The 23,556-nt window shown below is 46.8% G+C and overlaps 1 protein-coding gene across 1 annotated transcript in view; it reads right to left on the reverse strand.

The window, feature by feature from the left end:
* The window catches only part of ARID1A (AT rich interactive domain 1A (SWI-like)), a 38,468-nt gene extending 17,365 nt beyond the window's left edge, over window positions 1-21,103 (reverse strand). Inside the window, exons 1-7 of the mRNA XM_009882184.1 lie at window positions 20,897-21,103; window positions 19,718-20,179; window positions 18,598-18,711; window positions 2,594-2,834; window positions 2,132-2,221; window positions 1,244-1,411; window positions 330-645 (exon numbers count right to left, since the gene is read on the reverse strand). Of these exons, the coding sequence (XP_009880486.1) occupies window positions 330-645; window positions 1,244-1,411; window positions 2,132-2,221; window positions 2,594-2,834; window positions 18,598-18,711; window positions 19,718-20,179; window positions 20,897-21,097 (1,592 nt within the window). The 5' untranslated portion in view covers window positions 21,098-21,103. The remainder of the gene's footprint in view (window positions 1-329; window positions 646-1,243; window positions 1,412-2,131; window positions 2,222-2,593; window positions 2,835-18,597; window positions 18,712-19,717; window positions 20,180-20,896) is intronic.
* Between the last annotated feature and the right edge of the window lie 2,453 nt (window positions 21,104-23,556).

A 23,556-nucleotide genomic window follows, 5' to 3' on the forward strand; every position in this document is an offset into this window, starting at 1 on the left:
AACATTGGAAGAGGCTGCCCAAGGAGGGGGTGGATTCGCCATCCCTGGAGGTGTTCAAAAAAAAAGGGCAGACGTGGTACCTGGGGACATGGTTTAAAGGTGGTTTTATGAGGTTAGGTTAAGGGTTGGACTTGATGATCTTAAAGGTCCTTTCCAACCTCAACAATTCTACGGTTCTATGAAAAAGTCTCCAAAAAGGGGCAAACCTTCAAGGAAGTGTACATTCAGTATTACCCCAAATTTGGGTTATTCCATCCACAGCTCTGAAACCTCGATCTGACACAGGGAAGGGACTTCAAACAGAGACGAGGGGAAATGTCATTCCTTACCTGGTCTGGATGGAGTTGGCAGCAGCATGCATGGCGGCAGCGGCCGCTTCTTGTGCTTTGCGATTCATGCCACCTGGTGGGGGGCACATCCCTGTCCCCACCTGAGGCGGCATATTCGCCATGTTCGGTCCATAAGGTCTGTTCCCCATGGCTGCATGGCTCATCCTCCCCGGAGGAAGCCCACTGTATGGTGGCACACCAGTCTGTCCATGCATCTGGCTGCCCGCTCCCATGGGATTCATGCTTCCTCCCATTCCTGGACTGGGGTAGTTGGCATTGGACATAGCGTTGTAGTTTGGCTGCCTGGGATAACCTCCTAAGGAGATAAAAAAGAGGGGAAGACAACATCATTCAACTAGTTAGTTTATGAATCACCATAAAAATCTTCTATCAGCAAATATTTAAAGATCACTACCAGAGATGAGGGGGAGTGTTAACACCTCAACAAAAAGTCAAAGTACTTGGATATAAGCCACATAAAATGTGTTTTGACACAACCAAGTAACAACATCGATTCAAAAGCTGCCTGAAACTCTCCCAAACCTCAACCGAGCAGAGTGAGGTAAACGGTCCAGGATGGGATGTACAAAACTCACTTAACCCTTTCCAAAACATACAAGACTCAATTTTCTTCCTCTCCAAAGAGAACTGGCCCTTCTCTATCATACTGGATGCACAACCTACATCTTTTTAAACGAGAATGAACGATCCTACATTTAGAAGTACGACTAGCCCTGAAAGCAACATACTTCTTCACTCTCAACACAAATGAAGCACAGTTCCTTCCAGCTCATAAGGAGCGCCGCTCTTTTGTATTAGCCACACATTAAGAGGTGACAAATAAAAACAGTTTATCAAAGACAAGATGTCACAATAGAGAGAGGCCTTTTTTATTTGCTGAGCTCTGTTCCCACCTTGAGGTCCGTACTGCCCACCCTGGGGTCCGTAGCTTCCCATGGAGTTCTGCTGGTATGGCCCCATTCCAGCGTGCATCTGTCCTCCAGAAGACTGACGGGGAGATAAGGCTGAGCCGGGCTGGGGTGAGCTGTACTGGGGCATCTGAGGATTCCTCTGCATGTAACCTGGCCACCCAGTGAGTAGAGCAGACAGTTATTAGCGCAAAGGACCCAGTGGTGCCACTGGACACACATGTTCTTAAGTAACAGCAGCCCCCGGGACCCACTAACAAAATCCTTTCAGCAACAGCCTAGACAGATTTTACAGTGGTTGCTATTAAGGAGCCAGTGTTATCTGCTAAGATAACACATCTCATTTCCTGTTTTAACCAGAAAAAAACACCACCTTGGTGTCACAGGGTAGACAGTATGATTCTGCAAAGCCTATGGGCTTCTTGTTGCTGTTTTTGTTTGCTTGTTTGTTTTCTCAGGGTGACAACTATATACCTTTAGCCACGAGAGCTAAATTTTACACGTGTTTTCCCCCACGTTAACCTTATTCTCTTAGGGCGAAAAGGCACGCAATATTGTTGTGAGTACCCCTCATTTTGAAGCTTAAGGTCATGGACCTTGGACAAGCAATGTTCACAGAAAAGCATGTCAAAAGCCGGAGAAAACATCTTACAAGCCAAACTACTAGCTTGGATGGAACATTAAGAGCCCAAACGACCAGCAACAGTTGAATTTACTGCAAGGTGCCTAAATTCTTGCAGCTTATAAACCTGGGGCAGCTTTTAAATGCCACCTCAGCATAGAATCCATGTCATCAGGCCAGGTAATTTCAGTTACACATTTAACTTTACAAACAGATCCATACCATTAAGTCTTTTAACCCATGTCACGCACCTCGATCTTGCGCTATGCTTGACTGGTTCATGGAAGGATGCATGATACTGTCCGACTGGCCACTGGGCGGTCGGGGTGGCATCTGATTGCCTACACCACAAAAAAGGAAAGTGGTTAATGACAAAAATCGCACACCACAAAACGCAGGATGCAAGAGTATTAAATACCAGAACTACAAACAACTTCAGGAGAAGGGTATGTGAGCCACAGCAAAGAAAAACAAGGGCAAGATCAGTCACATTAGCCCAGCAAAATGACACTGCTGGTTTACCAGCCATCCCACCCATCTTACTGCACCCGTTACAAGTTACAGACATTTTAAAGCAAACAAACGAGACTGCAGGACCTCAATAACCACATAGTGCTGACACCGGCCAGTTCCTCCCCACTGGCGTTTTAATTCACTCTCCAGCTGCACAAGGCAACCCCACCGAAAGAGCCACACGTGCCGAGCAGCGTTACCTGGTACTGCAGCAGGTGAAAGCGGACCAGAGCGGGACTGAGCAACACTAGCTGGAGATCCAACTGGGGATGGGGAGGGTCCTCTGATGCCTGGCAGGTGAGGAGAGGTATGTGGAGAGAAAGGAGACTGAGCTGGGTTACTCTGCTCTCCTTGACTGCTGGAAATCCCTGATGTGCTTACTCCAGGACTCAGGGCTCCTTCTGTACCCATGGGCAGATCATCTATTGAACCAGACAGGTCCTGCAACACACAGAGAAACAGATCAGGCAAAAATAAAAAGACACGGGACTGCTCTCTCACGTACCACTAAGAGAGAGTGCATTTCTCCCTTAGGCATGCTACAAATAGAAATCAATGAACTCGGTTCATGTTATCGTCAGTAACGAAGGCTGCTGCAGACCGAGGTAACTGCCAAATGTGTCTTAGCCTGCTGCCCGACTCTGAACCCACGAGTTCCCTGGCTGCTTTGCCGAGTGCTTGCTGATGGTCCGAACAACCGGCTCATCCTACTTGCTTCTTTTAATTCAGTTTAGAGGTGAGGAATTAAAGAATGCATCAACAATACAGGTAAAACTGCAAATAGAGGAAACAGTCCACGCAATCATGGCTTGGAAGAGAAGCGTGGCTCAGCTTCTGAAAGACAGAAAACTCCTGCCTCACCATAATTAATTCATAAACCTCATATGAGCTGGGAAACTACTCACTTGAGATAGATAAAAAACAAACTAAACAGAGATTTAAAAGAAAACCATAACATGCTCTTCAGGGTTCCCACTTCCTTTTCTTCAAGGACAGTAAAAATTAGCAGTTACAGTATCAGCCTGTAAAGTTCAGCTTTTCTTGAAGGCGAGGCTAGAAAATACCCTTCCTACTGCACATATCCACCTTGAAGAAGCACGAAAAGCCTAAGAAAGCTGGAACCGCCAATTGCCACAGAGGCGACAGCAAAGCAACAGCACCAAAAACCAGCTGGCAAGTCTGAGAAATGGGGATACTTCCAAGAAGACGATGATGTGGCGATTCAACATGCACAGCTGTTTGATAATAAGGTGCATCAGCTATCCAGGCTTGGCCTGGAGTAAATGAGTAAGTGACAGTCCAAGACAGAGTAAGCGGAGGCACATTTGAACAAAAAGCTGGGAAGTTATAACTGTTCCAGCGATTAGGTAAAACCTCTGCCAGAGATTCAAAGGATCACAGCAGGTGAAGAAGTGGCAGCCCAAAGCTTACCAGGACTTCACCCATCCTCTCTAAGTCTTTCAAAGCAATCAACCCGGGATCGGGAGCGTTCCGGACTGAGCCCTGAAGGCATTTCAGATCAACTCCCTCTGCACAGAATTCAGCTGACCAGCATGAACAGAGCCAACCTCATTTAAAACACCACGCAGAAAGGCCGAGCCAAGTGATAACTTGGACACTCTGGTCTCATTTACACTGCCTGGAAGACGCCTTGTTTAGCAGCAGTTCCGGTAACATTTTCCCAGCTCCACGCAGTGCAGAAGGACCTCAGACACAAGATACAGCAAACTTATCAGTGGTCAGAAGCAAGCAAGAGCAATATCACTCTGTAACACCTGTCTGCCAGGTGATGTGCAAAAAGGCTCTGCCACCACGTCCCCATCATCTAAGCTGGAGAACAGTACAGCACCATATCCTAGGAAGCAGAAAAGTGGAGTTACGGAAGAATAAGAAACGACCCGGGAGATATCCAACCACCCCCTCACACTTGTTGGATGGAGAGTGACGTTCAGGAGGACAAAGGGGAGAGCTGGGCATCAGCCGCACCATGTTCAGTTGTCAGCTGCAGTAGGGCAATCTCGTCTAATTTAACAGCGGAATTTGATCAAAACGCTTCAAACAAATGCTGGCAAATGCTACATTCCAGCAGAAAACACCAGTCACTCGGTGGGATGACTTAGCGCATAGCATGTCCTTCCTCCCCTTCCATCACTGTTTCTGTTTGAAGCATTTCCTGCGCAACACTCTCAGAGGTATATTTGCTTACTGCTGAAGTATTATCTTCCCGAGGAAAAAACAACAACAACAAAAAAGAGCTTTGTTTTATTTCAATGAAAGCTAGAAAACTGCAGAAAAAGCCTAAAAATAATGTCTAAGAGCTCTTGCAATTTTCACCGAACATCAAAAGCACTGCTCCTTTATGCAGCTACTTGGTTTTTTGCCTGGACGACTTTGACAAACCCCACATTCCTACTGCAGAAACCATCTGAAGTGGGAGTAAAGCGACAGTATTTCCAACATTTTGCATTAAAAAGCATCAACCAACACAAACAATCAGGAGCAAAACACTCCTCTCCCAGAGACTCGCGGCATCTAACTCAGCCACCAGCATAAGCTACACAACTAGATTCCCCTCTAAGTCAATGAAGGGAGCAGAAAGTCCAGAAACCACTTCAGTACAACCTAAAACTGGATGGAAATACTTTTATTTCCCTTAAATGCATTAAGATACTTTTAGACTGTATCACCAAATGCATCCAAACACTGTTTTCATCATCTCTGAAATGAAGTTGGAGGCCAAAACCCTTTGCAGCTTTAAAATCCCCACCACCACGAGCTTCTGCAGGTACGGCATTTCGGAGCAGTTAAACCTTCAGACCAGAGGGGCAGAGCCTGTAGCTACTTAGATGAGAGATTTTTAGGCAAAAAGGAAAAAAAAAAACAAAACCATTATAAATGTACACCTGGGACAAAACACTGGCATGAAAGGACAGATACAGAGCAAGTGCACGAGGCGAGATGTGAAAGTTTCCTTCTGTTATGAGGAGTGTGACACACTTCTCCGAGAGGCAGAAGAGAAGGTTTGCCTCCAGGAGCCGAGGTCACTGTCTGCTACACGGTAGGAGCACTATTCATACGTGAACTGGGCAGACTAAGAGGATATGAGTTGGTAATGCCAGGCACGAAAATATCTGCAAGACAGAAAATGAAGCAATGTTAAAAAGCTGTTTGAAAATTAACTCCTAAGTAACTAGATAACAATCTTTAAAGCTGATGTCTTCGACCTTGCCTATGCATCAAAGCTTAACCTAAAGTACTGCAAGTCATTTAAAAACATTCAGTTTTAATTAAGCGGGTTAATACAGGGTTGCTTTAGACATGCGAGCGAGGGCCCCTCTGCATTGCTAGCATACCATCGCGGACCTCACATATAGGACACGCGGGCCTTCTAGCTGTAAGGCTGCGGATCAGACCCCGAGATCATCGGTTTAAGTAAGTTAGAAAGCGAATTACACGTCAGCCTTTCTCGGATGTCAGGACACGAATCAAAACAGGACCAAAAAAAAAAATCAATTAACTCATGAAGTGACTTTCCCCTTAAGTTTTATGAATTCCAACAATAAAGTCATTTCCCAGCGCAGAAACACTCCACCAGCACAGCAGCGTTTTCGGAGGGTTATTCAAAAAAACAGCAGGACTAAGTTTCTCAGAAGTGAGACTCCTGCGAGGGGCAGGAGAGAAGCGGGGACCGGAATGCCAAAGTGCAAGCGGCTAATCACTAAGGAGCTGTTTTCCACCTATCAAGTTATTTTCTCAGGATGCCAACCATCAAGGCACAGAGTGTTGGGTTTGGGGTTTTTTGGGGTTTTTTTTTTTTTTGGAACTAAAGGACACTCTCCAGCTCTGATATCCCATTTACTCAAGTGCACCACAAACTAGGGGAAAAAGAAATCTCCCAGTCTCTCTACAGACAGCCATAGCAGAGAAGCCTATTTTAAAAAAAAAGAAAAAAAAAAAAAAGAAAACCTCATTGAAATAACGGAGACCTGCTGCCGTCAGCGGGTTCTGGATGGAGCCCAAGAGGAGAGGGCCGGTGAGGTTGTGTTTGCCTCCCACAGAGCACGAGGAGGAGAGCCGGGAAGACACGGCAGCACCCGGAGAAGGGCTCTCCTCCTCCCTCCTCCCGCGAGCGCAGCCAGTCGAGCCGAGGCAGGAGGTGAGGCTCAACAGCAGTAACTCTGCCAACTTGAAGGAAACGTCAGGGTCTGGAGAATTTCCTCACGTGTTTCCAATGTGTTTTTTATGCATTTTATTGCTCATCTGCCATGCAGATCAAAAAACGCTGGAGGGATTCCAACTATTTCACACAGAATCTCACACTCCAGGCTGGCTGCAGCCCCAAAGCCTCAGTTTCTTCACTTGAAATACTGCCCAGTGTTATTTTGGGATGTGACCTGATAGCGGAAGCCCACAGGGACCCTGAAACGATAACTGTTCCAGCTGCGATTGGTTGCCCAGCCCTCACCGATGCCAGCATGGGTTTGTCAGTACTGCTGACAAACAAGGACTCAGCAGCTAACACCTTCTTTTCACACCACAACAAAACCATGCCTGAAATCACACAATCTGGTACCCAAAGGAGGGGGCAGGGGAGTTCATCTATCTCAGGGAAAGGGTTGCAAGTCCTGGCATGACCAACACAAGGGAGCCGGTTAGTTTATGCTGGAGACAGCAAGGTTTCTTTTATATGAAAAAAAGGAACCACCATTTCACTATCTGATAGGAGCTCATTTGTTAAACAAACATAAAGATGAAACAACAAGAAATGCTTAAGATCAAGGTAACGAAATCCCGGAGGAGAAGAGATTCAAGGCTCCACTCTGGCCCATCCCACCGATCTGGAAGAGCAGGAAGACTGACCAGAAAGCAAATTGATCTGCTTAGCGGGGACTGCAGCCTTCTTCCAGGACCTCCCTGCCCAGCCCCAGCCCGGGCGCATACGGAGAGTCGGGGGGAAGAGGGCAGGAGCGCAGTGATGCTGCGATGGTTGTCGCCACTGTCAGATCGCTGGATAGCACTCAAGGAAATTATGAGCTGGAGACGAGCACGTGGTGGAGCTTATAAATTCTGTAAGGCCAGTTCTTTCCATGAAGATGCTTACAAGCAAGACCAGAGAACAATAGCTAAATTTATTCCCTGGTTCTTTCTGAAAGGGAAAAAGCCTCTTCATTGCTTCTGACTAATTGAAATACTTTCTATTACAATTTCATTTTCTCTGCACTTTCTTTTCCACTCATTCAAGAACTATCAACACTTAAAAATCACAAGCTTATCCTTTCCTTCTCCTTTATTTCCACACCCAAAATACCTCAATCCTCTCTATCACAAAAATTACACAGCTGATTGGCGAGCTAGGATCTCCCCGCTCTTTCGGGGAAACGGGTAGACTCATTCATCCTTCTACAGTACAGACAACCAAATCTTGCATCCTATGCTCCACAAATCACCCTATCTTGTAACACAAAGCGGCCTGGAGACCTCACCACGCTCCGTTTATACCGGACGTGCAGATTCACATCACATCCAAGGAGACACCTTGCAAAGCTGACTTGAGACTTGCCCAGATGTGACTGAAGGGTCTGGAGAGGGCTCTGCCGCCTGCCACCGCCTTCCTGCTTACTCTACACCTCTTCCAGACTGTTTCTCCAGCAGAAACCAGAAGTTGGAGCTGGGGAACACAACTTAAGCTACAGCAGAAATCCAGTTGATACTTTTCATTTAGAGAGACTTATAATCTACCGTCTCCAAAGTTTTTTCCTGCTGACAAACATCCAAGAATCGGAATGGAGTTTTTCAGTCTCCGAGCTGGTCCAGCTCACCAGAGGCACACTAGAAAGGGCCCACACTCCTGCTAGCCCTGCATCACCACCACCTCAATTTCAACTGCCGTGCTTTAACATTCTGACAAAACCCATCAGCACATACCACCACAAACACGAAACCCACTGAGCACCGGCTCTCAGCGTTCGGTAGGCAGCTGCAGGCTTGCTGAACACCCTGGGTGGGAATGTGAAGACCTACCATCACCACGAGAAGAAAGCGAACTATTCCAAAGCCAAAGCAGATTTCCAAGTCCTGTCCTATCCCAAAGATAAACAAGCTTCGCCAGAGAAAACCACCATTCTCCTCACTCTGCTCTCCTACCATAGGTTATTGTGCAGGAGATAATGAGTCCATCTTTACAGCACCAAAAGCAGCTTCTAGATGATCATCACTCTTGGTGCACACAGGGGCTGGACAAGAGACAAAGGGGAGGAGAAGGAGGAATGGTGTGTGTAGAATGTCTCTCCAATAAAACCTCTCGCCACATCTAGAACATTTCTGGAATTTAAAGTGAAGTGAAAGATCCTGTTAACACTCTGTTCCTGTGTGCTCTGTACTGTGTCATACTTTGGGAGGAGTGGGGAAGAAACCAAAAATATGTATTTTTAAGCTGCCAGTTTACCTGTTATTGATTTTGTGTTTATACACGTGTGGGAAGCATGTTCATCCACATTCCCAAGCTACCCAACATGACTAAAGACTAATCAAACATCACCAAAGCCTAGCAACACACGCTGGTGTCCCCTTGACCAAACACAGCTTACCTCCACTGCCACGTAGCTCCTACCTCTTACTCTCCGAGACGCTGAAAAGTTTGCCTTCAGTTTAACAGGGACAGATGACTTTCTCCTGGCATAAGAAACAGGGAATGCCCAGCAGGAAGATCACTGCCACACTAGCACGAGCTGCACAGTACACTTCTGTGCGTCATGAAAGCTGTTTATATTCACGGCCTGGCTTCTTCCTCTTATACACCGCTTCAAAATGGGACAAGATCAGCAATCGGAAGGAACAAAGAGATTTAATTATTCAATGAAATCAATGGTTTGGGTCCCTCAGATACGTCCCTGGAAGCTCAACCTCGGACCTGAGCGAGGACCACACGTGAGCAACTAGAAAGTAGGCAGGTCTCCGGTTCTGCAGCAAGTGCTTTTGGAAAAAAACCCAAGATCCTGGTTATAAAACTAAGCATGCATAAAAACATTTGTGTCCTATTATGTGCCACTTACTCATCCGAGCAGCCCTTAGGTAAAGGAAATAAGTGCTAGACTTTTACTACTTCAAGGGAAAAACACCTGCCCACTAAAACAAATATCAGGAAGGTAACACTACCACGGCTTCAGCCTCTGCTAGATGGAGTCCATATTCCCTTCCCTTATGAGGAGGTTTAAGCTCCTCTCAGGCATCAGCGCTGACAATTACAAACCTAAGATGGGGACTAGAACATGCAAGAGAGATTCGTGCAGTTTCCTCGCTCAAAAAAAAGCAGCTGAAGAGCTCATTCTTCCAGGCTGGCTTTAGACAAACTGGTAGAAGCTGCTGGCTGTAGCTGCACTGCAGGAAAAAGAGCGTTTGGAAAGAAGGCAGTCGGGAGGAGGGGCTCAGTGTCACACGCGAAATTTTACTCTGATTGCAAAAATAAGCCGCCGTTCTAATCCACCTCAGTAAATCTAGGTGAGTCTGGTCGTTTGGCAGAAAGCAGGTACAAAATAAAAAGGGAGGACGATAGACGGAAGCGCTGCTGGCTTTACTACATTCCTGCAACGGGAGACCTTGCAGAACAGCCAGCGCTGCTACCGCAGCAGCCATTGATTTTTCAGAGGTCGATACTCCACTCCCACAGATCTACTCGGCAGGAGCTTTAATCACATCTCCTGCTCCCACCCTGTGCTACCCCTCCTTCTCTTCCCCCTCCAAATAAAATTAAAAAAAAAAAAAGGGGGGGGAAAGAAGGGGGGGAGGGCTTTCCTCCCCCTCCACACACTAAGCAGACTAACGAATTTCACATCCTCCGTCTTTGGAGAGGAGAGATTCAAAAGCCGTAGTTGCAGCGCAAAGTATAGAAGGAGTAATATGATTCATGCACCGAACAAGATGTCGCTGAAGGGAAAAAGCCAGCGCGTGGAAAGCCAACGTTCCCACCTGGGCAGCGCAGGGTGCTCAGCTCTTCTGCGGGACCCTGAGAAAGGCAGCAGCAACACTCTCCAGAAGAGAGTTTCCAGTTAACCCTTTGAAAGCCATTCAGGTTCTAAAAAGTACTCCCAGGCTTAGCCGAACATTGATACAACGTGAAGTATTCCAAGCAGCAGCGGTCAATGCTGAAGTTTTGCTCGACAGAGTAGCGTCACTTTGGCTAACGTGGGAGTTGGCCCGGCCACGCAGCAGCAGCGATGCCACACGAAAGGGTAAGACCTCCAGCTCCAACACCATCACTGACCCTAAAACAAGTTGCAGGAAGGGAGGAGGAGCCCATGGAGGACCTCAGGCACAACGAGCAGCAACATGGCAGCAGCACAGTATCACAGAATGGTTATAGAGTTGTAAGGGACCTTAAAGTTCATCTAGTTCCAAGCCCCTGCCCTGGGCAGGGACACCTCCCCCCAGCCCAGGTTGCTCCAAGCCCCGTCCAACCTGGCCTTGAACACCTCCAGGGGTGGGGCATCTCCCACCTCTCAGGGCAACCTGTTCCAGTGTCTCACCACCCTCATAGTGAAAAATTTCTTCCTAATATCTAATCTAAATCTCTCCTCTTTCAGTTTGAAGCCATTACCCCTCATCCTATCACTATACGCCCTTGTAAAAAGTCCCTCCCCAGCCTTCTTGTAGGGCCCCTTCAGATACTGGAAGGATCTGAGGACGCTCTCAGCAACACTGATTTTTTTGGAGGGTGTCGGGGACGCAGGAGAAGCGAGACCTACAAGTTCATCACATCAATCAGAAAGGCCGGTCTGGCACCAGGGAAGGAAAGCGCAAGTGAGAAACTAGTACGGGTCTCAAATGACAGACCACAACCCCTTTATTTAAAGAGCGTTTGGTTTTGTTCCAGAGGTTTTTAAGCATTCTGCTTCAGTCTGAAGACAAACTCCAGATCACATAAAAACACTACATCACGTAAGAGGCAAGAAGCTACCCTCTTATTGCCAGCCGTAAGGATATTCCAATTCCCCAGCAGTGCTTCCTCTGGAAGGCGCTTTCCAGTCTCCGATGCGTTCAATTTAGACTCCAAAGCATTTAGTCATCTCAGCACGTGACTATGCCACCATGCCAACCACACGAGTTCGGGTGGGCAAAGAAACGCAGCAAAGACAGGAGTCTGAAATAATTAAAAAACTAAAAAGGCTCCTGTTTAGGCCAATACTTTGGATTTTAAGACGATTCAGCTTTTAGCATTGTTATTACCCTCTCTGAAACAATTAAGAGTGACAGAATCAATTTCTAAAAAAGTGGAAGGAAGGAAGATTTTTAGGAGAGAACAAGATTTCTAAGGCATCAGGTATTTGCGAGCCTGATGAATCTGGCAGTCCTCTGGCTGGAATAAGCTGCTGAAGAGAGAACTGAAAGTGAACAGCCCCTTCCCCAAGTCCCAAAGTACCTGTGGGGAGGCAGCGATGGAGTGACAAGGGGCTATGGCGGAGCCCCCCTCGACACTGCCAGCGGGGGCATCTCTAGAGAAACCACTTCCAGTCAAGAACCTGTCTGGAACACCGCGTGCAGGTACCACTCATCTGGACGGGACGGAGAAACTGAAGACACATTTGGAGAGACTCAGGGAAACTCTCCTCTCGCCCTGGCTCAGAGCGGGGAGCATGCACCGGGAGAGGTAGAATAACCATGGAAACCTGGCCCAGGCCAGATGCTGACGCACGCCCGGTGCTACCCTCGGGGTCAGGGTGCCAGAACAGTCAATTCCTAGAGATGTCACTCCTTGTCATTTCAGGAAATCCAACTTTTTGTTTGTTTGTTTGTTTAAATAGAAGGTTTCTATTTTCCTGAGTAAGACCCAATTCAAAATTATAATGAAAACCAGTAACATAACTCCTCCTCCGACTACCAGAATTTGTTTGAAATCACAGCGCAAACCTTGTAGCCATAAGGCTGCGGGCACAAGCCCACCCGAGCAGTGCAGCCAGGCTTTGGGCCCCTGGCGTGCCCCGGTGGAAATAGTTCTCTCCACGGCATTTAGGATCGCGCATGTCCCCAAGACAAGTCCATCCAGCACGCCAAAAGGACATTAACAGGAAAATGATTCCTGTAAACTGACAGCTCAGGCGTGGCAGCGTTTAAAACGCGTGCAGTGCCGTCCGCCAAAGTTAAACACCTTCTTTTAACCCTGCAACCGCTCCGCGCAGCAGACGGAGGTCACGGCGATGCAGACTCTCCCTCCCTGGCACAGCGCGGGACCTCCGGCAGGGCTGAGTTTGGATGGAAGGGAAGAGGATGAGGAGAGATGCGTGTCCGACATCGGACTGACAAGAGGCTTCCACACATTTTAAAGGGTTGCCAATGACACCAAGTCAGCAGCAAAAAGGAAGTGAAAAAACTGATTTCCCCACCCTACAACTTCTTGAAAGGGTGTTTTAAAGGAGGAGGGGTCACCGGGCAAGGCATTGCGCTTCAGCAGTGATGGCGCAAGGAGCAGCTCTGTATTTCCAGGCTGCGGCAGCGCAGGGGATGCGTGTGACAGAGCACAGACTATTGTTCGGCATCCAAGACCAGAACTGGTCATCCTACAGCAATTTCCTGATTAAACAGCGTCCCGCCTAGTCGCTCCGGCCAGAGCCCGTCCTCTCCTGAGCACGTCAAAGCCGTCCACCTCCACGCAGAGCTCCCTCCTCTTTCAGTTGGGTCCGTTACTGAAATCACTCCTAAGAAAAGGAGAGGCTGGGGGGTTTCGGGGAATCTGTGCGAGGCGTGCGGGCAGGAAGCAGAGCTGAGCCGCTCGAGACCAGAATAGAAACAGGAAACCAGCCCAGCATCGAGCGCGGCGCAGCCCGCTCCTGCGAAGCTGCGTCGTCTCCCAAGGGACGCTCTACTGGCGGCGAAGGGCTTCGCGCAGCCCGGATCGGGCCCGGGCGATGCTCTGCGGGGTGGGGAGTTTCCTCCCAAAGCAGCGGGAGGGATTAGCTCAGTTCAAAGCCGGAGGAAGGGGAGGGAGGAGAGAAAATTGCCACATGGACAAATTAGCGGAGCAACCCTGAGAAGCAGGTCACAGGCGCAAAACATGTCACTTGGAGTGGCTGGAAGATTAGGGTGGCTTTGCGAGTCGCTCTCTGTACCCTCCACTATTAGCAAAATTAAAAAAAAAAAATTAAAAAAGGCAAAGCCTTCTTAAAAAGCCACAGAGAAGTGACAGCCACAATCACACACCAAGAAAAGCTTAGGCAGAGGAGCCTTGGTCAAGAAAAAAAAACATTTTCACCTCCTTATATCACCATAACTTGGGATAGAAACCTTCATATCAGCATAAACTGGAATGCACGGATCTCTCTAATACCAGTGTTTCAGGTATTGTGCTCCTCGAGGCGAGCCTGGGGGTGCTGGTGTGTTTATCTGCATATCCACTGGGATGCCCAGGCACCCCAGCGGGCAGCTACCCTGCTTTGAAATGCATACATCGCTAATCCCTCTCTTAAGGCAAGCAATAAGACAAGCTCAAAAGGCCAAAAAGAAACCAAACAGAAGCAGGAAGTCCCATATGGAAAAAGAAAAAAAAAAAAAGAGCCTGAAGTGACCAGCAAATTCAACTATAAAAGGTTCTTTTCCCATCCCCCAAAAGAAATTGTCAACATGATTAATTTTGAGCTTAAAGAAATTTTTAAGAAAATGCTCATTTCCTGGGCTGCACCTCCCTCCCCATCCACGGCAGCTTTGAGACAGTTTTTTTGCTGCATTTCAGCCTGTTGCATTGATTATTTCCAGGTCAGGGGACGCAGCTGACACAGCTCTCATTCCACTTCAACCACCTGCACAGTACAAGCTGAAATGACCACTTTGTAAGAACAGAAAATCCAAACGGTGCTTCTGTGACAACCTCCAGTGTCCAAATTCAGAAACTACTTGACTTAAGAAAGGAAGAGGTAATCAAACACAAAATAAAAAACCACCCACCACTACTGCTGGGGATACTCACAGAAGGGTTCTTTCTGCGCAAGCCAAAACTCTGCAGCCTCATTCCTCTCCCCTCCCCACAAAACCTAATTTTGCTAAATCCATACGGCAAAGACCCAAGACCACAATGCCCATTCAGAAATTAAACGTGGATCAAGAATTTGGTTTCAGTTAGTTATATTCCTTTCTGCCATTGACAAAGACACTTTTCAGACCCAAAGTCAGAGATAAACCAAAGTGAAACGCAGGTGAATGTGCAAAACAGTTCTCTAACAGTGCAAAATAACTGAGATTAAAACTACTCCCACTCCACGTCAAGATGAAAATAAGTCGCCCAGGACTGGGATGGGGTTTCTGCTTCAGGCTACGCAGTACACTGACCAAAACAGACTAATGACATTCTGAGGTGAGAACTCTGAACCTTCTGTCCAAGCTGCCCCAGTTTGCTTCATTACGTATTCACTACACCAAAAACTCAAAACGCAACCTTGCTGTTTCAGGACCCCCAAAACCTTGCCAGTATCTGTCCTCCTGGTTCGACCAGAAGTCCCACCCCACGCAGAACCCTTCCCACCAAAGCACTGCTGAAAACAACACCTCTTATAAAAGTTTTGGTTTCCACAGATGGAAAAGCTTCACTGGAAAAATCCCAGAAGATCCCGTGAAACACAAATACAGCCAGTATATAATCAAATCAAATCAGTTTTGCTTCATGAATGGCTTCTGGGGCTGACCTGGAAGTCCTAACACCACAGCCATCAACTTCTGTGGCTGGGAAGGTACGAAGAGCCTGGCGTGGCCACCGCTGTCTCGATGCTCTGCTCCTCATCCATCTCAAAGACATCAGGAACTTGCCCTCCACTCCTTCAAGGCAGCCCATAAGACAGAGACTGGGGCAGGATAAAAACCTGTTGCATGTTTCATAATGAGAAACAAAATTCTTCCTAACAAACCTAAAACTCCAGAGAACTTTGCAGCAGAACTGATTTGCAATCCAAACCCAAATGGATGTCCTAGCGCCCTATTTGCTTCCCCTGTACTCGCTACCAGCATCTTCCATGTCTAAGCAGAAGGTAATTAACAGCTGGAAATATTTGACTCCTACAGATTCAGAATCCAAGCCTCAAAAGGTAAAGACACAGAATAAACTGGATAGGATACGAGTTGCCAGGAAGAATTCCTTGCTAAGGAGAAGAGACCAGGGAATCTCCTGGGAGAAAGATTTATACTGAGGATTACTATTCCTCTGTTACACCCAGACACAAAAGAGTACACTTCACTTCTCCCATACACAATAGCAATCTAAGTTTAGTTTAGCTGCAATCCTGACAGAGACTCCCCAGGGAAGCAGCGAATTCTTCAGAGAAATGGTTCACCTAGCCTGCTACGGGAATAGAGCACCAGCCAGGACACTCGTGTGGATGCGCTGCTCTTTAAAAGGCATCTGTGAGATCAAGTTTGCAGCAGTGTTCTCCCCCAAAATACAGCAAGTCTCATCTTCAGAAAGGGAACAACCAACCAGGAAATACTGAAGCTGGAACAGCCTATAACACAAGCAGAAATGGAAGACCAGACATTTTGCTTCTTACAGATGAGCAGACAAAGCAGTAGAGAAATCAGTAATTTGACTCTTCTGCTGTTGAATGTCTGAATGTGGGAACATCGTCAGAAAAAGGTTTAGCCAATGACACAAAAACCATGAGCGGAAGATCTCTTGAAGACCCTCACCCAGAACGATCAACATGACATCTCCCAGGCAGATCCTAACAGCCAGCAAGAGCTCACAGGAGCTGAACAACCCAATAATGTCACCATCGAAGAGATCACCACCTCCCAAAACGGTGATAGGAGCAGCTGAAGGAATATTGCCCCCTTTATTGCTTAAAATTCCAACATTAATGTTGACATACAATATTACTGTGTAAAGGCACCGGGTACATAAATTTAACACTTCGTAAGTACCTAAAAAGCAACAACCTCCTTTTCCTGCTGGAGCTGATCTATGTTTAATTAAAAGATGATACATGGCAGGATTTGCCCCGATGCCAAGATACCCAGTGAGCTATGCCACAGCGCCCACCGAGGTTTGGAAAAGGGCTCAGAACTCCACAGAAAAATTAAAAGCCCACAAACTAACTATGCTTCTGTAAGCCATACGTAATGGCAAAACAGGGATCCAGGAATCCTCCCGAGTAGGATAAAACTTGCTAAAACAGACAGACTGAGCGATATAAGGAAGATAAAAAGAAATTGATAGCACCCTTCTACGCAGCTCTCTTGTTTCTAAGCATCCCCAGGCCAAACTTTGTGCAGGAGATTGATCACTGGAACAGGTTTCCATACACCTCTGAGGTTCCCTTTAAACCACCCCACAGCATCACCGTCTGATGCGTTTCTCAGTTTACAGACGGGCGTGCTGGTCTTGTCCTACAAGACCCTAACAAGAAGACAAGGAATTATGAAACACGTACAAAAATAAGGGTGAGTTTCCGCAGGGGGTCTCCTTTTTTTAATTTTTGCTTACCGAGGAAGAAAAGGCCCAAAAGTACACCGGGGTTGGGTAAGCTAAAGACTGCTTGATGTCTTAAATGCAAATTATTTGGTGATACAGTCAGGAAACCAAGATGACTATAAAGCCTGTTTAAAGGAGAAGCGAGCTTTACAGCTAGCCAATTGTAAAAGCCAGACCCATTTTTCACACCCTGGATTTCTCTTCAACAAACCTCTAACGTACCCCATCAGAAACTGGTGGGCATTTAAAACTTTTAAACTGGATCAAATTCCCTCATTTCTAAGGTTCCTTCACTCTTCCAGCAGAGACGGATATCTTTTCTTAAACTGCTTGGGAAAAGGGAAAACTTGAAAAAGGCCAAATACATTTAAGCACAAGGTATAAAACAAACTCCCACTTGGTGCCGAGAAGGAGCCACTTCTGCTAAGCAGAGCAACTAATTCCTATAATCTGAGTCAGAGGGCGCTGATTGGTAGGATTCAGGAAGGCTCGATCAACAATGCCACTGAACAGGACTTCCCACCGTTCGGAGCTAGAGCAATTTCTTCAATTACTTCAGTGGCTTCACTTTTCCTACATTCTTCGCCAGAAGATGGGTCACATGGAAGAACTTGTGGAGAGGCAGAGTGGAAAGAAACATGCTATTTAAAAGGATTTTTCCCCAGGCCTCAGAACAAATTAAATCTTTGTAATCAGGGTCCAAAAGGAAAAAAAAAAAAGGAATAAGAAAGAAAAAAGAAACAACCCACAACTACTCCCGTTAGGTGGTCAGAACTAGAATCACTTTGTATTTTGGGTGACAATTTGTACCCACAATCCAAAGGAATTATTTCAAGGGGCTCACAACAAAGCCGTTCTCATGGCTGAGAGCAAAAAATAACTTTGCTGTATACCCAGCAATCTCTCCTCTGACCAATCCAACTGCAGCTCAGAAAACTGACTGAGCCAGTGGCTAAATAAAAAAATAAAAGCTCGCTCACTTCCTACTGGTTACTATGAAAGTAACCAGTAAAATCAGAACGTGGCAGCTCAAAACTTTCCCTCCAGAGGCACAGACCAACTTGTGCAAACTAATCTAAACTTTTATCCCTTCTCCATTTTCCTGATGAAGTTATTTAACCTAAAGTTAAAACTATTCTGGTCCAAAATCCGCTGGAACACTAGGCACTAACCTCATACCCAACTGTTCACTGTACATACAGCAAGCAGATTTAGAATGCAAAAGAAAATATAATTCTCCATCTGTCAAGGAAGGAGCTATCTGTGACTGATCTTCCTCACTCCAGGTACTAATAAACTTGTCTTTTTCACCAACTGTTCAGTCAGATTGGACCAAAGAAGCTTAAATCAGCAGTATGAGGATCCAAAGACACAGAAAGGGAACCGCGCTGCCCGTCTGCTAACCACCACTGCAACAGTGGCCTGAAGGAACAAGAAAATAAAATAAAAGTGAGACGCCTTCCCCTGAAGGTCAGGGTCTGCTCTAACAGCCGTCAGGTACTTCAGACACTGCAAACGAAAAGCTCTTTTAGCTAGAACACGCAGACCAGAGTATTTAGGGTTAAACTTTACTCTCAAATCCATTACTTTTGTAAATTACATTTAATCTCCAGTGGGAAGCCAGAAGCTAATGACTTAGTAAAAAGCACAGGCAGCCTCCATCATTCCCATTTCCAGGTGGAATACTACCAGTGCTAATTTATCCTGCTGTGCTTCTGATTGCCCTCGCCCCATTCACTTCTAGATCAGCTCACCACTCACCGGCAGGCTAGAAGGTCTGGACTGAAGATTCAAGTTCATATCTTCTTGCCCTTTACTGGAAGCCATTGAGGGAGCAGATGATGCCTGGGACCCAAACGAGTCTTGAGATAACTCCTGAAACATCAAGAAACACCAAAAAAAACCACAAATGGGAATAAAATAAAGGCTCTGTTGGAATCACTCTGGTATATTCTCACATTGTGGAAGAATTATGTACCCTCGGTGACACTTGCCCAAAACAGGCAATAAGACAGCAAAGAGTTCAAGCCAGCACACCCACTGCTCCGCAGGAGGACAAACACTGCCCGCCTGCTACGGAGGGTGCTGGGAGCACAAATCTAAAACACGACAAAACAGTAATTCTCCGGCTTTCCCTTATTACAGATCCCAAAGAATAGAGACTGTCCTGAGAGACTGCCCACTTAGCTTCTTGCTCTTCTAACATCTTATGATAGCTCAAAGTACTTCACTACACAAACAAGGCAAGTCAATTAAAACCTTCAACTTTTCAAAAGCCAGCTTCCGTGCATTACCATTTTTGCTGAAAGGTCCCAGCTAGCTCTTCACAGAACTATTAAAATACTATTAAGCCTTGCTGGAAATAAATACAGTTCATAAAAAAAAATACCTGCTTCTTTATTTTATCTTCAATTCCATGCGTTTGCTGCTTTATTTCTCCTCCCTAAAGCCAAGTTTTACATATAAGAGCGAACTCTTCCATCCCCATCTCCGTGTCACTCTGCAAACTGTGCTCTGCTATTGTGCTAAACCAAGTAGCTCTGGAGACCACCTGCAGAACTTCCGCAGAACACAGCGTGAAAACCATTCCCGTATGAAATCCTTTAGACTGGTATTGCCAATCAGCAGCATTTACTCCACACTAGCCTTGAAAACTGCAGTATTAGCTCGGCTCAGCCGGTTACCACCACCACATCTCTCTCTCAAAGAGATACAGATCTAGACCCAACAGAGAAGGCAGCACATCTATTACCGTAATCATTCCAGCCAACTTGCTGATGTGTAGTTCCACCGACTTTCATGCACAACGAAAATTATTTGCTCAAGTTTCTTTAAAAAAATATATCACTTACAGGAGGAAAGAAAGCAGGAGACAGCCTACCTGAGGAGGGGGGAAGCGTTGCTGGGAGTATGCAGACTGCTGCTGCTGCGGCTGCGACGGAGGGTATGAAGATGACTGCTGAGAAAGAGCCGCGGAAGCTGTCTGCTGAGTTTGTTGCTGCTGCTGGTAGGGCGATTGTGACTGCTGCTGGGAGTAGGGAGGCTGACTCTGTTGGTGTTGCTGGGCTGTGGACTGCTGCTGAGGATACGGAGTCGGGGACTGCTGATGGGGCGGCTGGGACTGCTGCTGGGAATAGGCAGGCTGCGATGTCTGAAGTTGTGGAGGTTGAGATTGGGGCTGTTGCTGCTGCTGATAAGAAGGCTGAGAGTGAGGGGTCTGGGATGGAGGCTGCTGAGAATACGGAGGCTGCTGCTGTTGGGGATGAGGGCTTTGCTGGTTGTAATAGGGAGTCTGGCTTTGCTGCCCATATGCACTGGGGCCCTGCTGTCCGTAAGGAGGAATCTACAGAAGAAAAGGGTAGAGTTATATCAGTTATGAAGTTACTTTACATATACACACACAAAGTAAGATTATTCTCAAGAAGAAAAAAGTCCAGAGACCTGAGCAGAGCACTTAACTGGGAATGTACTGGAAACACCATGATCTATATAAGGAAACCTCCCAGACAAAAGCAAAAGTCACTTGTGTATGACATTATTCTGGGCAGTAACAAAATTTTAATAGGCACCATAACAAAGTTTTTAGGGATCCCTATCTGACCACCCTTCAACAATAGTAACATTGAAAGGAAAGGCTGCTTGCTCCAGAAAAAAAAAAAATAAGGCAGCCTTTTAAGTCCTGCAAACAGTCCAGCAGGAGCCACTTGGCTCACGTAATGAGCCAAAATTGACCCGAAATAATTTCTTCTGTAAAGAACAACTGTGTCTTATAACAGAACACAGCAGAAAGAATATCTTACTCCCATCGCTATTTATTTTCCCCTTGTTTGATTCTCTGCTCTGCTGCTGCCTCTCTTGGAAGCGAGGATTCCACAGGTCCTCGTCCATCGATCACACCTGGATCCAGGTGTGGTGCAACACGTAGCTAAAGAAATGCCATTTCACCAAAGCAACCAATTCCAACCTGGCTGAAGGTGGTCTCTGCAGAAGACACAGCACTCTGTGGCTCTCCTGCCTGCCGCTGCTGTAAACAGAGACTACAGAAGCTTGGGTGCTCTACCTGCTGTGCATATGAGATGCTGCCCATTGTACTTTGCGTCCTGCTTTGCATTCCCATGGGATATCTCTGGGGAGTTTGTGGCCCATACGGCTGTCCTGGATAGCCATGTCCTTGCTGTGGCCCCGCTTGAGGTCCCTGCTGTTGTGTGTAGGGGTTGTTTCCTCCATACGGCTGAGGCCTCATCTTCCCCATCTGATCCATTGGGCTGGAAGGCTGCAAAGCAAGTTGCGACACACCATGTATATCCAGCTACATACAGGAATCGTCCACAACTTCCCCAAAAAACCCAGAAGAGAACTTCAACAGGTTGGCGCAGAGAAGCAGAAGCTCATCTGCCTCTTCTCCGGTGCTAAACCTCACAGTTACGCACTGAATTACACTGCTGCCCTTTCAAACCTACAGACATTCCACAAAGAACAAACCCAATGAGAAGTCGTCATTTTATGCTGACATATCTCCCGTGGCCAGAGGACAGGAAAGAAGGGGAGGAAAGATCATTAGGAAAGACGAATTATCAGCGTAAGTGGCTTTTCCCCACAGTAGGTAGTGGTTTAAATGTCCAGATATTCCACAACAAGGTAAGTTTAGGCTGAAAATTTAAATATTCACAAGAAACGCTGCTTCTTTCACATATAACGAGGTCTCCCAAAACACTACAGGCTGTTAATTTACACTTACGCATTTCAATTAATCCATATTGATGGGCAGCGCTACTGACATTCACAGCGTTCGTGACTGCCGTTCCATTTTTGCATTTTTATTTTTTAGCACGTGTTTTGCGTCTGCTGCCTTTTGAAGAATAAAGGTTTCCAAATCAAGTTTCTTCAGATGCAAGAACAAAACGTCAGCCTTGAAAGTCAGGTCCCCAAGTTTTAGAGCAGACACGACGAGACGAGTGAATAAACGCAACTTTCCTAGGACTTCCTAATCTCTACTACCCCTGCCTGGAGCCAAGACATAAGAACGGTCAATCACATTTCCCGAAAACACTATAAACCTCAAAACACAGTCTTTCTACCTAGGCAGTACTATTCCCACACTAAAGCAAGGACTGTTTTGGCATAGTGACCTCAAAATGAATCCCAGGCGCAGTCTTTAACCTCCATCACTCGGACTGAATAAGAATTGTTCACTGATCTCCCGATGACCTAACTAATACCAATTAGATGTTTTCCACCAGATCACCATGACAATGGACTCTCTATTACACCATTCCTTCCTGCAACTAGCCCTAGGGTGGTATTTGTACAGATCCACCCTCTCTCGCTGAGATCAGGTGCTTGAGGAGTGGCACTACAGGTCTGCACAAGCCAATATCGCACAAAGCCAGCTCCTGCTGGAAACCTGAAAGAATCCCGGAGACCGGAACAGTATTTCAGTTATGTTTGCAGAATCCACCCTCCCAGGGGGGGGAAAAAAAAAAAGAAAAAGAAAAAAAGTTCGTGCAGTATGCTACACTTCAGAAAATCCTACCCCAACAGCCAGCACAGCTTGAAGTCCCAACACGCAGACCCTGAGAACATTTGTTTGACCAGCTGTCTGCTACGTCTCGCCTGCCAGGCGAGGAGCCACGCAGCGCCGAGCCCACGCCAAACTGGAGTAAGGAAGGGCGCAACGGGGAATTAATGGTACTCTGGTGGGGCAGCAGGAGCCGGGCCATGGGAGGGAATTTAATGGAGACGGCAGGAAAAGCACTCCATTTTTGGTGAGGGGGAAATACCCACCCAACTAAGACCAGGTTCCCTTAGACAAATTTGCACCAGTAGGGCACAGATCAATTAAGAGCCAGGTCCAAGTCCCCTCCTCCATTCCCGTTCAGCCCTGGACACCTCTGCAAATGCTGTTCAGACTACCATGTGCATGGCACCAGTACGATTCTCTCTGTCGAGAGAATTCCAGACGCCCTGCCATGCTCAGTTGGGCTGGATGTTTCCGTTTTCATCCATATTGATACTAAAACAGTTCTGAAAAAGTTATGTTTCGTGATTTATGTTCAAGTTATCACAGATGTGACTGCTGAGGAGTAACACGGACAGGGGCTGCAGGACCACAGGGGAGGAAGCCTGGAGAAGCCCTGGATCCCTGAACTCCCAAAGGGTCGGACCCCGTGGACCATGCCAGGCACCCACATGGGGCTCTGTACCACACTCAGAAAAGGAGGTTCCATCCAGAGGGTCGGGGGGGGGGAAAAAAGAAAAAAAGAGGGCTTTGATGGCTGTAGTCTGAATCCTCAGCACCACAGTGCCTTACCTCCGGAATGGCAGCACCCATGTGGAGCTTTCCTACACCCTAAGGGATGCAAATGGTGTTTACGTCTTTCAAGGGATTGTCCCTAATGCTTCCCCAGCCTTGCCTTGTGGGTATCACCCTAGATTACCAACATCTCTTCCCTCCTCACATTATCTTCTTTGGTATGTAAAACCAGTGCCACCAGGAGTGCTTCCCAGCCCATAGCTTTGGACAAGTCAAACCTCTCTTCCACCACCCCCCGAGTACCCTCCCCTTTCTTCTTCTACCTGATCAAGTGCAACTTTGGGGTCACCAACTAAATATTTCAGCATCTTTTCTGTTATTACTTGCTTCCTTCTGGTCGTTACCTCGCCTTTGCAGCGCGCTAGCAAGGGCAACTTCTCAAATACGTTCTTGTTTGGGGATTTTTT

The sequence above is a fragment of the Charadrius vociferus genome, unplaced genomic scaffold (genome assembly GCF_000708025.1).
Source record: "Charadrius vociferus isolate BGI_N301 unplaced genomic scaffold, ASM70802v2 scaffold613, whole genome shotgun sequence".
In the NCBI taxonomy this organism is placed as follows: Eukaryota; Metazoa; Chordata; class Aves; order Charadriiformes; family Charadriidae; genus Charadrius; species Charadrius vociferus.